This window comes from Suncus etruscus, chromosome 9, assembly GCF_024139225.1.
Source record: "Suncus etruscus isolate mSunEtr1 chromosome 9, mSunEtr1.pri.cur, whole genome shotgun sequence".
Taxonomy (NCBI): Eukaryota; Metazoa; Chordata; class Mammalia; order Eulipotyphla; family Soricidae; genus Suncus; species Suncus etruscus.
The window spans coordinates 55,282,140-55,296,132 of NC_064856.1; the positions used below are offsets into that span (position 1 = coordinate 55,282,140).

Sequence of the window (13,993 nt, forward strand, 5' to 3'; positions counted from 1 at the left end):
CCCTCAAGTACTGCCAGGAGTTAATTTCTTACTGCAAGAGTAACCCCTGAGCATTGACAAGTGTGGCCCCAAAACAAAAAGGACTTTTATTATGTATGTTAGGAATATATAACACTCATCAGTGTTACATATTGCAAGAAAATATAAATATTTAAATTTACATAGTAAAACACAAAAGAAAATGCAGCAGACACATTAAAGCCTGTACCAATTGAAGAAATTTGGAGGCAATTACCAAGGAAATCAGGAATGGAGATAGAAAATAAGTAAAACAAGAGTGAAAACAAAAAAAATATATTGTGAGCAATAAATAACTAATGTTTTTATGCCTAAAATTAAAATTAATAAATAATTATAGGTACATTTATATAAAATAATATTATAGGAGCCAATAGTCACTGATGTTTATCTGTAAAACAGGTTGAAAAGTACATGAAATAAAGCAATCAAGTTTTTTATACAATTCAAGTGTCAAATGAAAATGAGTATTTTAAGTTTCTCTTGAAACTTAAAACTATTTTCATAGTTTGCTACCCCTATTTCTTTGATGGCAAAATTTTAATAATTAAAAAATGACTATTAATATCCACATACAGGCTTTTAGTGTTAGGTTAGTACAAAGTGTCCCATGTTCTCACATGTTCCAAATAATTAGCTAAAATAATAAACTTCAAGAAGAATATACTTTGCTTAAACACTACTTGCTTAATCATTTTTAGATACTCCACCCTTTCCACTTTCTATTCCCATATATAAACATACAAGTTTCTAAAGATATTTCCTAATTCTCTGATATTTTAAGATAACTTCATTTGCTTTCCCTTCACTGTCCCACCAGGAAAATGATGTGAGTTCTGGAGCTCCCACTCTTAGAAGTGAATATTCTGTTGGTACACTCATGTGGGATCAACCCCCTTGTTGCTTAGAATTTTGAACAGCTGTTCCCGGATCTGCTTGGTCTTGGCCCCATAGACAATGGGGTCCAATGCAGGTGGAAAGAGTAAGTAAAGATTGGCAATGATGACCTTGGCAGCAGAGGCTGTGGGTGGCCCAAAACGTTGCATGACAACAGAAAGAAAACCTGGTCCATAGAAGAAGATGATGACACAGACATGAGCTGTACATGTGCTAGCTGCTTTAGCACGTGCCTCAGGTGAAGGAAAACGAATCACTGTCCTTACAATCTGCCCATAAGAGTAGGCAATAAAAGCCACATCTCCCACACCAAGGAAGATTGCCACAGCAAAGGCATAGAGGTTATCCACAGTGGTGGTCCCACAGGCCAGCTTCACTACTGCCATATGTTCACAGTAAGTATAGGCAATTGTGTGGGAACCACAGTAGGGTAACCGGTGGGCCAGACTTGGAAAGGAGATAGTTAATCCAACACCTCGAAGCACTACTAGGCCTCCAATTTTAGCAACAATAACTGGAGTAAGAATGGTTGCATAGCGCAGTGGGTTGCAGATGGCCACAAAGCGATCCAGAGCCATGGCCACCAGAACTCCTGACTCCATGGCAGAGAAGGCATGAATGAAAAACATCTGGGAAAGACAGAAATGGGAGCTAATGGCGGTAGCATCAAACCAGAAAATGGCCAACATCTTGGGCAGAGTAGAAAGGGAGAGGATCAGGTCGACAAAGGAGAGCATTGCAAGAAAATAAAACATGGGCTGGTGGAGGCTGCGTTCTGTCCAAATGAGAAAAAGCAGGACACCATTTCCAGTCACAGCCAAAAAGAACATGAAGCAAAAGGGAAGCGATATCCAGATGTGAGCTGCACTCAGTCCTGGGATGCCAGCCAAAAAGAATGTATGTGGGAATAGATGTGAATTATTAAAAATAATCATGATGAACATCTCATTTAGAAGAGTGAAGAGCCACTATAAAAGAAGGACAAGCAAGTTAAAGTTAGTGTTGGTAAAGCAGATAGCTCAAAGAGCACTCTTCTTAGGTTTTTCAAAAAATAGTCAAAACAGTTTTCAGCAGAGTCAACATTTATGCAAATCGTCAAAAACAGAAAAGGAAAGTCAGCTGGAATTGTGAGAAGGCTTTAGACAAAATCAGGAACTAGTTCTCAAAATAAGATATCCTGATAATATTTGTGATCTGAAACAATTCATGTTGTTTATTAAGTAAAGGTGCAGAAATGTTAAATAGAAACACTTCCCATTTAATACTTTTCAAGTACTGAATAACAGTGCTTTGCTTAATCAGAAATAACCTCACTGGTTCCACAATTTGAAATCACTACAATCCTAACATCAGGAAAATACTTTGATATGGAAATGTATTCCTTCAAACTTCAAGTTACTATTAAGTTATTAAATAAAAGGTCCCAGATGACTCCAATATTAGTCAGGTTCTTTCTTGAACCATTCCCCAATAATTGACAAATGCAAATCTTTTTTTACTCCCAATACTTCAATAGCTAACTTATTTTATTGTGGTGGTGATATAAAATTCAATTGTTGTAGACAGAAAGATAATATATGAATTAAGGTGTTTTTCTTGCACTCAGCTAGACTGGGTTTGATCCCCAGTACCCTATATGGTCACCTAAGACCTGCCAGAAGTGATTCCTAAATACAGAGTCAGGAGTAACCTGTGAGCACGGCTGCATGTAGTCCAAAAAACAAAGAAAAAATGCTAACCTTGCATGCAGCTAACCACAGTTGGATTACCAACAAAAGGTCCCCCGAGCACCACCAGAAGTAAACACTGAAACTGCTGGGCATGGTCAAAAAAAGAAGAATAAGGAAAAAGAATTCATTGTTGTGTATTGTTATTACCTACAATAAACAGATACTTTTGGTAATAACATCATGCAAAATTCAAAGAATTTAAAATTATAGCTAAATTATTGAAAATAGCAAAGAAAATGGGAAACTGTTCTCACCAGCCTAGATTTATATAATCACAAAAGAAATCATGATTTTCTTTCTTTCTTTCTTTCTTTCTTTCTTTCTTTCTTTCTTTCTTCCTTTCTTTCTTTATTTGTTTTTTTGGTTTTTTCTTTCTTTCTTCTTTCTTTCTTTGTTTCTTTTTTGGTTTTTTCTTTCTTTCTTCTTTCTTTCTTTGTTTCTTTTTTGGTTTTTTCTTTCTTTCTTCTTTCTTTCTTTTTTTGGTTTTTTCTTTCTTGCTTTCTTTCTTTCTTCTTTCTTTTTTTGGTTTTTGGGCCACACCCAGTGATGCTCAGGAGTTACTCCTAGCTATGTGCTTAGAAATTGCTCCTGGCTTGGGGGACCATTTGGGATGCCAGCAATTGAACTATGGTCCATCCTAGGCGAGTGTGGGCAAGGCAGATGCCTTACCGCTTGTGCCACCTGCTCTAGCCCCATAATTTTCTTTTTTAATTTAACTTTATTTTATTGAAACCATTATGATTTACAAAGTCCTTCACGGGTTTCAGACATATAATAAATCAAGGCCAATACTACCACCAGTGTCGACCTCCTTCCATCAATGATCCCAGAGTGCATCCCATGCCACCACTACCTGCTCCCTAGCATAAATTTCTATATATCCATAATATATACTATACCTGATGTCATCATTTTGTGGATTATAAAGCTGAATCTTAGTGACAGTCATATAATTTTTACTGATTAAATTAGAGTTCACATGAACTAGAAAGATATCTATGTCTAGATAAACTTATCTCTGTGATAGCAGTCACTGATGTAATGCCCAGGAAAAATATTCAGGGCCCTGTGACTAAGGGTGGAAAATATATTAATTAAACATAGATCTGACAAAAATAATTTAGGAATTTAATGTCTCCCAACACTCACCAAAAGTACCAAAAATCTTCTTGCATAAAAACATAATACACACAAATGCAGACAAAGAAAATCACATCAGTTGGATCAAAGATTTAATAAGGCTTTCCATCATAGGGTTAAGACACAGAAGAGATGCATAAAAGAGGAATTGATCTCACAACTTCATTGATAACAAGAAGTGATTTCTAAGCATGAGAGAAAGAAATTAAGAATGCCCCAAACCTTTTGCATTTTTCTCCAAGAGAAATCATGTTATTACTTTCTGAATAATCATAGTAGTTGTTATAGAAACTATGTTGTGAGTATAGAAGCTATAATATCTGAAAATATGAGATATTTGAGTAAACCCACGGTGTTAGATTCATGGAATAAAATCTGTGCCAGGAATTAAAAACCCTTATTCTAGCTCCTATTTTAACCACAAGGAAACATTGTGATTTTAAACAATGAAAATGAAAATCTAATCATTTCCAAAATTTAGCTTTCTTACATGTGAATGGATATGCTAAATTTTCCTAAGGGTTATTATAATAATAAATAAAATAAAATATATAAAAATGTCAAATGCAAAAGGAAAATTTGTTAAATGTCAAATGCAGAGAATAGTTGTATATTATTAGTTGCATTGAATTCTAAGGCATACATTATGGAAGAAGAAATTTATGGTTAATAATGAAAACTTCAAAAAGTCAAAGATAATGCATTTGATTTGATGAAAGATTATAAATTTGACCCATGAATGGATGTTATACACTGAAGGGAGAAACTTTGTCAAAAATGCTATATTCTACCATGTTATTTTATTCTGCTCTTAAAACAAACATTATTCTTCTCAGTGTTTCCTGGATTTATATTTGATGAAAAGCAGTAGAGTGTTAAAATCTGGAGCTTGGGTCCAAGAGATACAGAGATTATCTGTATCTAGATTGGCTAGATTGAATTTCATCTGTGGCACTGTATATGGCCTTATAAGCAGCACCTCCAGGAGTGATTATTGAGCTCCTGTGTTCCGACTAGCGTGAAAACAACAAAAGAAAGAAACAAAGAAACAAAAAAAAGAGAAAGAGAAACAAAGAAACAAAGTGAAAGGAAGAAAGGAAAGAAGAAAGAAAGAAAGAAAGAAAGAAAGAAAGAAAGAAAGAAAGAAAGAAAGAAAGAAAGAAAGAAAGAAAGAAAGAAAGAAAGAAAGAAAGAAAGAAAGAAAGAAAGAAAGACAGACAGAAAGACAGACAGACAGACAGACAGACAGACAGACAGACAGAAAGACAGACAGAAAGACAGAAAGAAAGAAAGAAAGAAAGAAAGAAAGAAAGAAAGAAAGAAAGAAAGAAAGAAAGAAAGAAAGAAAGAAAGAAAGAAAGAAAGAAAGAAAGAAAGAAAGAAAGAAAGAAAAAGAGAGATGGATGAAGAAAAAATGAATCTAAGAAGCAAAAAGAAACAAAGGAAGGGAGGAAACAAACTGAACATCTACTTCAAATCACCTCCATAGTTTCCCATCTTTAGGCATTAGCTCACCTGGAAAAACATACCAATGTCTTCAAAACAGTCTAAACCTGATGTCCCAATCCAATTATCACCTCAAACCCCAACAAACAAACTTCATTATTATATACACTTTTATGCTTCAAAATAAATAATTTCTAATGAATTTCACCTTCTATTGTCATCAGATAAATATATTTAAAAAATTAAGGAGTCACAAAACTATTGAAATCTAGAACAAAGATTTAGGTTCCTCCATAAAGTTTCCCTCAACTTACTCTGTGAGCTTGTAAATAGATGAATGAATCTTGAGTCATTTCTATAAGAATGTTTGTCTGCTTTCACAGGAAGACATTTTCATACACCTACTACCTCTTTGGACTGTCTTCTGATACCACAGAAGGCCCAGATACCAATACTCTGTATTGGTAGTATACATATTTACAGTATTATTAATTTTCCCTACTGATATCAAACCCATAGATTTCCTTACTAGACACCTGTCTGATTATTTATCAATGGACTCTACACTTCACCCTGCCTTAAGTCTACCTTAGTAATTACTCACCACACCAAAAAGATGCAATGACTGACCTACAAGGGTTGAAAGTTAAGCTCAATTGCAAGAACAGTGTATTTAATAGAAATCTTTCTGACATTGTCTGTAGGGATCCAACATAAAGCCCCCACCACCCAGATACCAATTAATACTTTTTGTTCTTCTTCAAATAAAGATCTAACAAGATCTCTTTTCTTATTGGGGCCTCAGGGAACATCCCCAGCAGGGAATATTTTGAACAGCATACTCCAGGGTCCCTTGCCAAGAAGCCAAGGCCCTACAACCATAATCAAGTAGAGGTTTCCTACCAATCAAACAGAACCACCAGGTTTGATGATCGAACAAGATCTGATTAGTGAAGTTTTAGGAAAAATACAAGAGGCAGGGGCAGTACCATATATATTACCAGGATGACTTTGTGTGACTTTTAGTGGAATTATAGAATAATGGATTAATAAGTAAGAGCCCTTATAAAAGAGAACCTAGTCAGGATAGGGCCAGATAATATAAGAAATATCTTCTATGCCAGAACTCAAAATCATGAAGAGAAAGATAGGCCAAGTTTAGTTAGTATTGCCAACCATACGCTATAATGAATTTTTCCCTTTGTTAATCAAATTCTCTACATTTGGGGCCGGCGAGGAGGCGTTAGAGGTAAGGTGTCTGCCTTGCAAGTACTAGCCAAGGAAGGACAGCGGTTTGATCCCCAGGCATCCCATATGGTCCCCCCAAGCCAGGGGCAATTACTGAGGGCTTAGCCAGGAGTAACCCCTGAGCATCAAACGGGTGTGGCCCGAAAAACAAAAAAAGAAGCAAATTCTCTACATTTGACTATCATCTCCTTCACCAAACTTAATCTTAAACATTACCAAGAGTATGAAGAAACTGTGCACTTCATTAGTTAAAACGAATCGGATATACTGAGTATGTATACACCTTCTGCAAAAAGAACACTCTGGGTCAGGGGTCGGCAACCCGAGGCTCCCGAGCTGCATGCGGTTCATTTGAAGTTTTCCCATGGCTCCAACAGAATGGCCTATAGCAGGGGGGCAGGGAGCGGTATCACTTAAATCTTTTAATTAGCTATTAATTTGCACAAATATATGTTTTACATTGTTTAATGAAAAAGTTCTTTTTTTCTTCAGATCAACAGCTAACTGAACGATCCTGTATATAGTATTAAGATAAGAAATGATGTATGCAGTGCTATATTTGTTCCCAGATTTTTCTTCCTTTGGAAACGAGTCCAAATGGCTCTTTATGTCTTAAAGGTTGCCGATCCCTGATTCTGGGTGGTATGCATTCTTCTTCAAGAATTTTTCAAATCCAGAAATAAATACTCCATGGGGAAAATGTGCTTGGTTTGTGGATACATAAAACAATAACAAACATGCAAACTGGTCACTCAGGACTCAACTATAACTTGTATGCCTTTATAATAAAATCTAAAAGTATAATATAAGATTATGAAAATAAAATACAATTTATAAATATAATTTAGAATATGAAAACAAGGGCCGGAGAGATAGCATGGAGGTAAGGCCTTTCATGCAGAAGGTTATTGGTTCGAATCCCAGCATCCCATATGATCCCCCGAGCCTGCCAGGAGTGATTTCTGAGCATAGAGCCAGGGGTAATCCCTGAGCGCTGCCGGGTGTGAACCAACCTCCCCCCCCCAAAAAAAAAAGAATTAAGAAAACAGTCAACACAAATTATATTGGGGAAATAGCATTTGGTTGATTGGGCCTGACATTACCCAGAATCACGTTATACATTTAGAAGATGTATGTTTTAAGTGTATTACTTTAGCTCCAGAGCAAAGAAGATTTGCCAGATTTCATTTAAGTAGAACCAAGATTAGAAATTCTAACATAAAGCACTAAGATTCCTGAAATTAATTAGAAATTAAGCTCAATAACAGATAGTTTAGATGAAAGAGAGAAAGGTGATACTATAATAACCCTAAAGCTGTGTTCTATGAGTATTATAAATTTTAAAATATCAGCTTGGCTGAAGTAATAACAGAACATTGAGTAGGACATTTTCCTTGTATGTGGTTAGCTCAGGTTCTATCCTAATACACTATATGGTCCCCTGAGTCCTCCCAGGACTGATCCCTGAGCACAGAATCAGAAGTAAACCCTTGGCACACCATGCGTCCCACCAAAAATATATGTGTGTGACCACAGTGTACAAGGTTACAATAGCATCACCCATAAGAACAACATAAATTCAAGAACTTAGAAAACTGACTGGTAGCTAAGATAGGAACTTGGACCCACCCAAAAAGCAAAGTAATGTCTTAGATCTGGTACACTCTATTCATTAGTATTAATATGAAACTACATGACTAAAAGTTTTTTAACCAAAAGTAAGAAAATAAATAAAATAGCAAAAGATTAGGGTAAGTCCAAAACTCTAAAAATAGTACAGAGGCTTTAGTTCAAATAATTACATTTTTAGTTCCTCTTAAAATTCTGGAAAGAAACATAGATATTAAAGTGTTAAATTAATGATATATTTCAAATTTAGGTGAATTACCACCAAAAGAAAAGCAGAAATACCAACAATGATCTGTGGATACACAGAAGGGAAATGAAAACACCTTGGAGAAACATCTAATTATGCCTCTGGGATCAGGGGAAACTTTATTTTTTTTTATCTTTTTTTTTTTTTTGGTGGTGGTTTTTGGGTCACACCCGGCAATGCTCAGGGGTTATTCCTGGCTCCAGGCTCAGAAATTGCTCCTGGCAGGCACAGGGGACCATATGGGACGCCAGGATTCGAACCGATGACCTCCTGCATGAAAGGCAAATGCCTTACCTCCATGCTATCTCTCCGGCCCCAGAAACTTTATATATTAAGTATATCAGAGAAAAAATGTTGAATAGTGCTTTCAGATTATCCAAAATCACACTAAAAATAAAGCATCTAAAATTAATCATTGATGTTGAGGGAACAGAGAAGAGGAAAGTTGAGAGGGGATTTATCTAGAGTGTAGAAATATTAAGCAGTTTTCCAAATAATTTTATATGTCAATAATGAGTCAAGGAAGCCAAAAAGCAGAAAAGAAATTCAATTAGAAAACACAGACGGGTGAGACCCAAAAACCAAAAAAAAAAAAAAAAAAAAGTTACAAAGTAATTTCAGAGGCATATGAATATATTTATATTACCTTGATATTGGTGAGGTAGTTTATAGGTATATCCAAACTCATAAAATTGTATACAGAAAATTTGTTCATTTTCTGTGGTACTGTCAACTTAAATAAAACCATGAAAAAGTATTTGTTTTTTTCTTGTAATTTTCAGGAATAGGCAATGAAAATGCTTTAACCCAATTTGTTGCTTGCTTTTTTATTTATGTACTAAATGCAGTGCCAACAAAATATGTAAGGCATTGGCTCACAAACCTGGAGAAACATATGGAAGGAAATGTGATAGTAATAGGAAACTTCAATTCACCATTATCACCACTATACAGATCCAGTAGGCAGAAAACTAGCAAAGACATAAGATCCCTAAATGAGAAACTAGAACAAGGACTCGTGGATTTATATAGGGCCCTCCACCCCCAGAAAGCAGAATGCACATTCTTCTCAAGTGCACATAGAACCTTCTCTAGATGGACCATGCCTTAGGTTATAAATCTAACTTGCACAAAGTCACAAATATAAGGATTATTAGAAGCACCCTATCAGATCACTATGCAACAGAGAGTATTATTGACTGTAAAAAGAAGTTGTGGAGAAAATCCAACACCTGGAGATTAAACAACATGCTGTTCAACAACAGCTGGATCAAAGAGAAATCAAGGAAGAAATAAAAAGATTCCTTGAGACAAATGATAATGAAGAGGAAAACTGTCAAAATCTGTGGAACACAGCAAAAGCAGTAATTAAGGGGAAACTCAGAGCAATACAGGCCTATGTCAGGAAAGAGGAAAATGACAAAATCAACAATTTAAAGGGACACCTTAAGAATATAGAAAAACAGCAGCAAAGAATCCCAAAGACAACCAGAAGACAAAAAATGATAAAAACCAGAGTAGAAATAAACAACATAGAAAGAAAGAAAACAATACAAAAATTAAAGGCATACAGAAATAGAACTTAGAAGAAATATAATATAAAACAGTCCAAATAAAAGTCAGGATGGGAAAATATGAAAAATAAAAATAAACAACAAAGGATAGAATGGATCATGAATAAAAATAATCTATGTTATGAAAAAAGACAGGAAAAAAAGTAATGAGACCAGGAGTTGGTTTTCAAAAGAATAAACAAGACAAACAGCTGATAAGACTCACAAAGAGAGAGAGAGAACACCTAAATAAATAAGATCACAAATAAAAAGGGAGAGATTAAAACAAAACCCCCAAGAAATCGAAGACATCATGAGGGTGTACTGTGAACAACTGTACTCAGTTAGGCTAGAGAACTGACAGATTTCTGAAAAAATATCATCTTCTAAGACTTGATAGAGAGGTCATAGAAAGCCTAAATTGGCAATTCACATCTAAAGAAATTTAAATGGTAATTAAGAAACTCCCCAATAACAAAAATCCAGGTCCATATGGTTTTATAGGTGAATTGTATTAAACATTTCAAGAAGAATTACTACCATTGATCCTCGGGTTCTTCCAAAACATTGAAAGTACAGGAATCCTTTCTAATTCCTTTTATGAGCTAATATCACACTCATTTTCAAAGATAGCAAAGACACCGCCAAGAAAGAAAACTACAGACCAATCTCACTAATGAACATAGATGCAAAAATCCTCAAAAAATCTTATCAAACTGAATCCAACAATATATCAAAAAAGATTATACACCATGACCAAGTGGGTTTCATCAAGGGATGCAAGGATGGTTCAAATCAGTCAACATTATACACCACATCAACAACAAGAAAAACAAAAGTCACATGATTATATCAATCAATGCAAAGAAGGAGTTTGACAAAATCTAACACCCATTCATGATGAAAACACTCAGCAAAATAGGGCTGGAAGGAACCTTTCTCAAGATAGTTACAGCTATCTATAAAAAGCTCACAGCCAACATTATCCTTAATGGCAAAAGGTTGAAAGCATTTCCACTAAGGTCAGGAACTAGGCAAGGCAGTCTACTCTCTCCACTGTTATTTAACATAGTTTTAGAAGTCCTAGCAATAGCAATCAGACAAGAGAAAGAAATCAAAGGAATCCAAAGAGGGAAAGAGGAAGTTAAACTATCTCTTTTTGCAGATGATATGATGATATTGAAAATCCTAAATAGTCCACAGTAAAACTCCTAGAAACAGTTAACCAATACAGCAAAGTGGCTGGCTACAAAGTCAATACACAAAAGAGAGTAGCATTCCTCTCTACAAATAACAAAGTAGAGGAGAAAGATTAAAGAGTCAATTCCATTTAAAGTAGTATCCAAAAATATCAAATACCTAGGAATCAATTTTACAAGAGAAGTGAAGGAGGTATACATGAAAACTTCAAAACACTTCAAAAAAATTGAGAGGACCTAAGGAAATGAAAAAATATCCCATGTTCATGGGTAGGTAGAATCAGCATCATCAAAATGGCTATTTACCTAAACATCTATGTAGATTCAATGCAATCCCTATCCAAATCCAGATATAATTTTAAGAACTTAGAACAATCAATTATAAAATGTATATGGAACCACCAAAGATTCAGACTAGCCAAATACATACTGAAAAACAAGAAGCTGGGTGACCTAACCTGAAGGCTTACTATAAAGCTATCGTGATCAAAACAGCATGTTACTGGAACAAAGACAGAGTCTCAGACCAGTGGGTTGGAATAGAATATCCAGGGAATATACCCCCCAAATATACAGTCAACTAATATTTGACAAAAGAGCCAAGAATGTGAAATAGAACAAAGACAGTCTCTTCAACAGTATTGGAACAACACCTGTAAGAAAATAAAGATTGATCCATACCTCACACCTTACACAAAAGACAACTCAAAATTGATTAAAGACCTTAAAATCAAACCCGAATCTATAAAGTTCATTGAGTAAAACATACCCAGAACACTTCAAGACCTATATATCAAGAAATTCTTTGGGCCCGGAGAGATAGCACAGCGGTGTTTGCCTTGCAAGCAGCCAATCCAGGACCAAAGGTGGTTGGTTCGAATCTCGGTGTACCATATGGTCCCCCGTGCCTGCCAGGAGCTATTTCTAAGCAGACAGCCAGGAGTAACCCGTGGGCACTGCTGGGTGTGGCCCAAAAACCAAAAACAAAAAAAGAAATTCTTTGATGATAGTATGCCAATGGCAATAATTTTAGTATCAAACCTAAATAAACGGGACTACATCAAACTAAAAAGTTTCCGCATGTCAAAAGAAACCCTGGTTAAAGCTAGAAGACCGTTAATGGGATGGGGAAAAATTTGCACTCAACACATCTTTTTAATTTCACCTGTTTTGGTTCTGTTTAGTATGAAAACCTACAAGAAAACAGTCTTTCCTGGGATAAATGTTCAGGTCAAAACCAGGGCACAGAGATTGTGTAGCCAGCATACTTATCCCCCCAAATGCACCAGCATTATAACATGACACCATTTCTTTTTGCAAAGGCATACTTAAAGAAAGGAGAAATATTATGTATAGAAACAAGCTCTTATCTACTAGGAATAAGAACCCATACACTTTATAATACAGGGGCACCTCCACCTTGAACATGTGTCATGTGGACCCAACTTAGACTCCAGGTGATCATAGCAGCGACTGTCCAATCCTGAACCCTAGAGCCCAGACATAGAACAAACACAGTTCCCTGCAACAGCACCAGGAACCAAACTACTCCTGGGAAATCCCTAATACTACTCTAGCATCAAGTTGCACCAGTTTTGATATGACATCCTGACAACAAGGAAACAGCAACAACTTGGTCTGAGAACTGGTTGTCCTATCTAATTACCTAATGGTAAGATGAAATCAAAAGATACAGCATCCTTTGATCTGTGCAAAAATCAAGTACGCTATCTACAGAAGACTGACATTGACAACCATGACTGGGCAGAACCTTTCCTGGGACCATTAAAATAGTAGCCTAGGCTTTGGCCTAGGATTTATACAATAACCAATATCTCTAACTCCAGAGGTCTGACTTTGACAGCTGTGACTAATCAGAACTTCTGGAAACATAATGAAGGACTCTCTCCTAGGTTCATCCTAGGATCTGTGCAAAAACCAAGATCACCAATTATAGAAGACTGATTACAACAGTGATAGAACAGAACTGCTAGAACATAAAGAAAGACACTATCCTAGACTTCATCCTAAGACTTGTGCAAATATCAATATCTCTAGAAGCCTGATTCTATCAGCCACAACTGAGCAGAAAGTTTTCTGGCACCATAAAAATTTCTGGATGTGAAAAGGAGCATGTAGAAAACCTGCAGGTATTCCCATTACAATATGCTTCAAGGGCTGAGAAATTCTGTATCTTTTAGGCCAAGGGGCTTCCCTTTCTAATATTCCCAATAATTACTGTGCCTATGGAAAAAAAATAAACTTGCCACACTAGCCCTCCTTTATTCTTTTTCTTTTTTTCGGTCTCATGGTTATTGTTTGATTGTTGTATTTGTTGCTGTGGTGCTTTTTTGTAGTTGCTGATTTTGATCTTTTGTCTGATTTTGGTTTCTGTTTTTGTTTTGTCTATTTGTTTGTTGTTGTTGGTTTTTGTTTATTGTAGAAAGGTTTTGCCTTTTTTGTTATTATTTTTTCTTTTTTCCTCTTTCTTCTTTTTAAATTGATATTTATAACCTCTAGACAAACTCCTCCAGTTTTTTATTTGTTTTGTTAATTTTTGGTTTTGTTTTTTCTTTTTTAATTTTCTTCTTTTTTTTTCTAACAAAACCACATAAATTGAATCATCTTGTTCTACCTCATAAGTTGAGGGGGAAAAATTAGATGGTACCAGAATCAAACAGTTGTATGAACATTGAGTAGAAATAAAAATCTGTTAGACTTAAATACCAAACCCAAAGTCAACAACAACTGAATCGATAGCCAATCTTCAATAAGCTATACACAAAGAAAACCAGTTATTCTAGCAGTCTGGGGGACAGTGGAGGGGAATGCTGGGAATTGAAGGACAACACTGGGATGGGAATATCCCTGATTCAATGTCACTAT

General features: G+C 35.6%; 1 protein-coding gene across 1 annotated transcript; it reads right to left on the bottom strand.

Annotated features, from left to right (window-relative positions):
* Positions 1 to 896: 896 nt before the first annotated feature.
* Positions 897 to 1,850, bottom strand: LOC126018213 (olfactory receptor 52N4). Its single transcript, XM_049780359.1, has one exon. It carries the CDS (start codon positions 1,848 to 1,850, stop codon positions 897 to 899), a length of 954 nt encoding a protein of 317 aa, XP_049636316.1.
* Between the last annotated feature and the right edge of the window lie 12,143 nt (positions 1,851 to 13,993).

What these genes read in the sequence shown, in the direction of transcription:
- LOC126018213 (XM_049780359.1), bottom strand. Translation starts at nt 1,850, where the DNA reads ATGATTATTTTTAATAATTCACATCTATTCCCACATACATTCTTTTTG.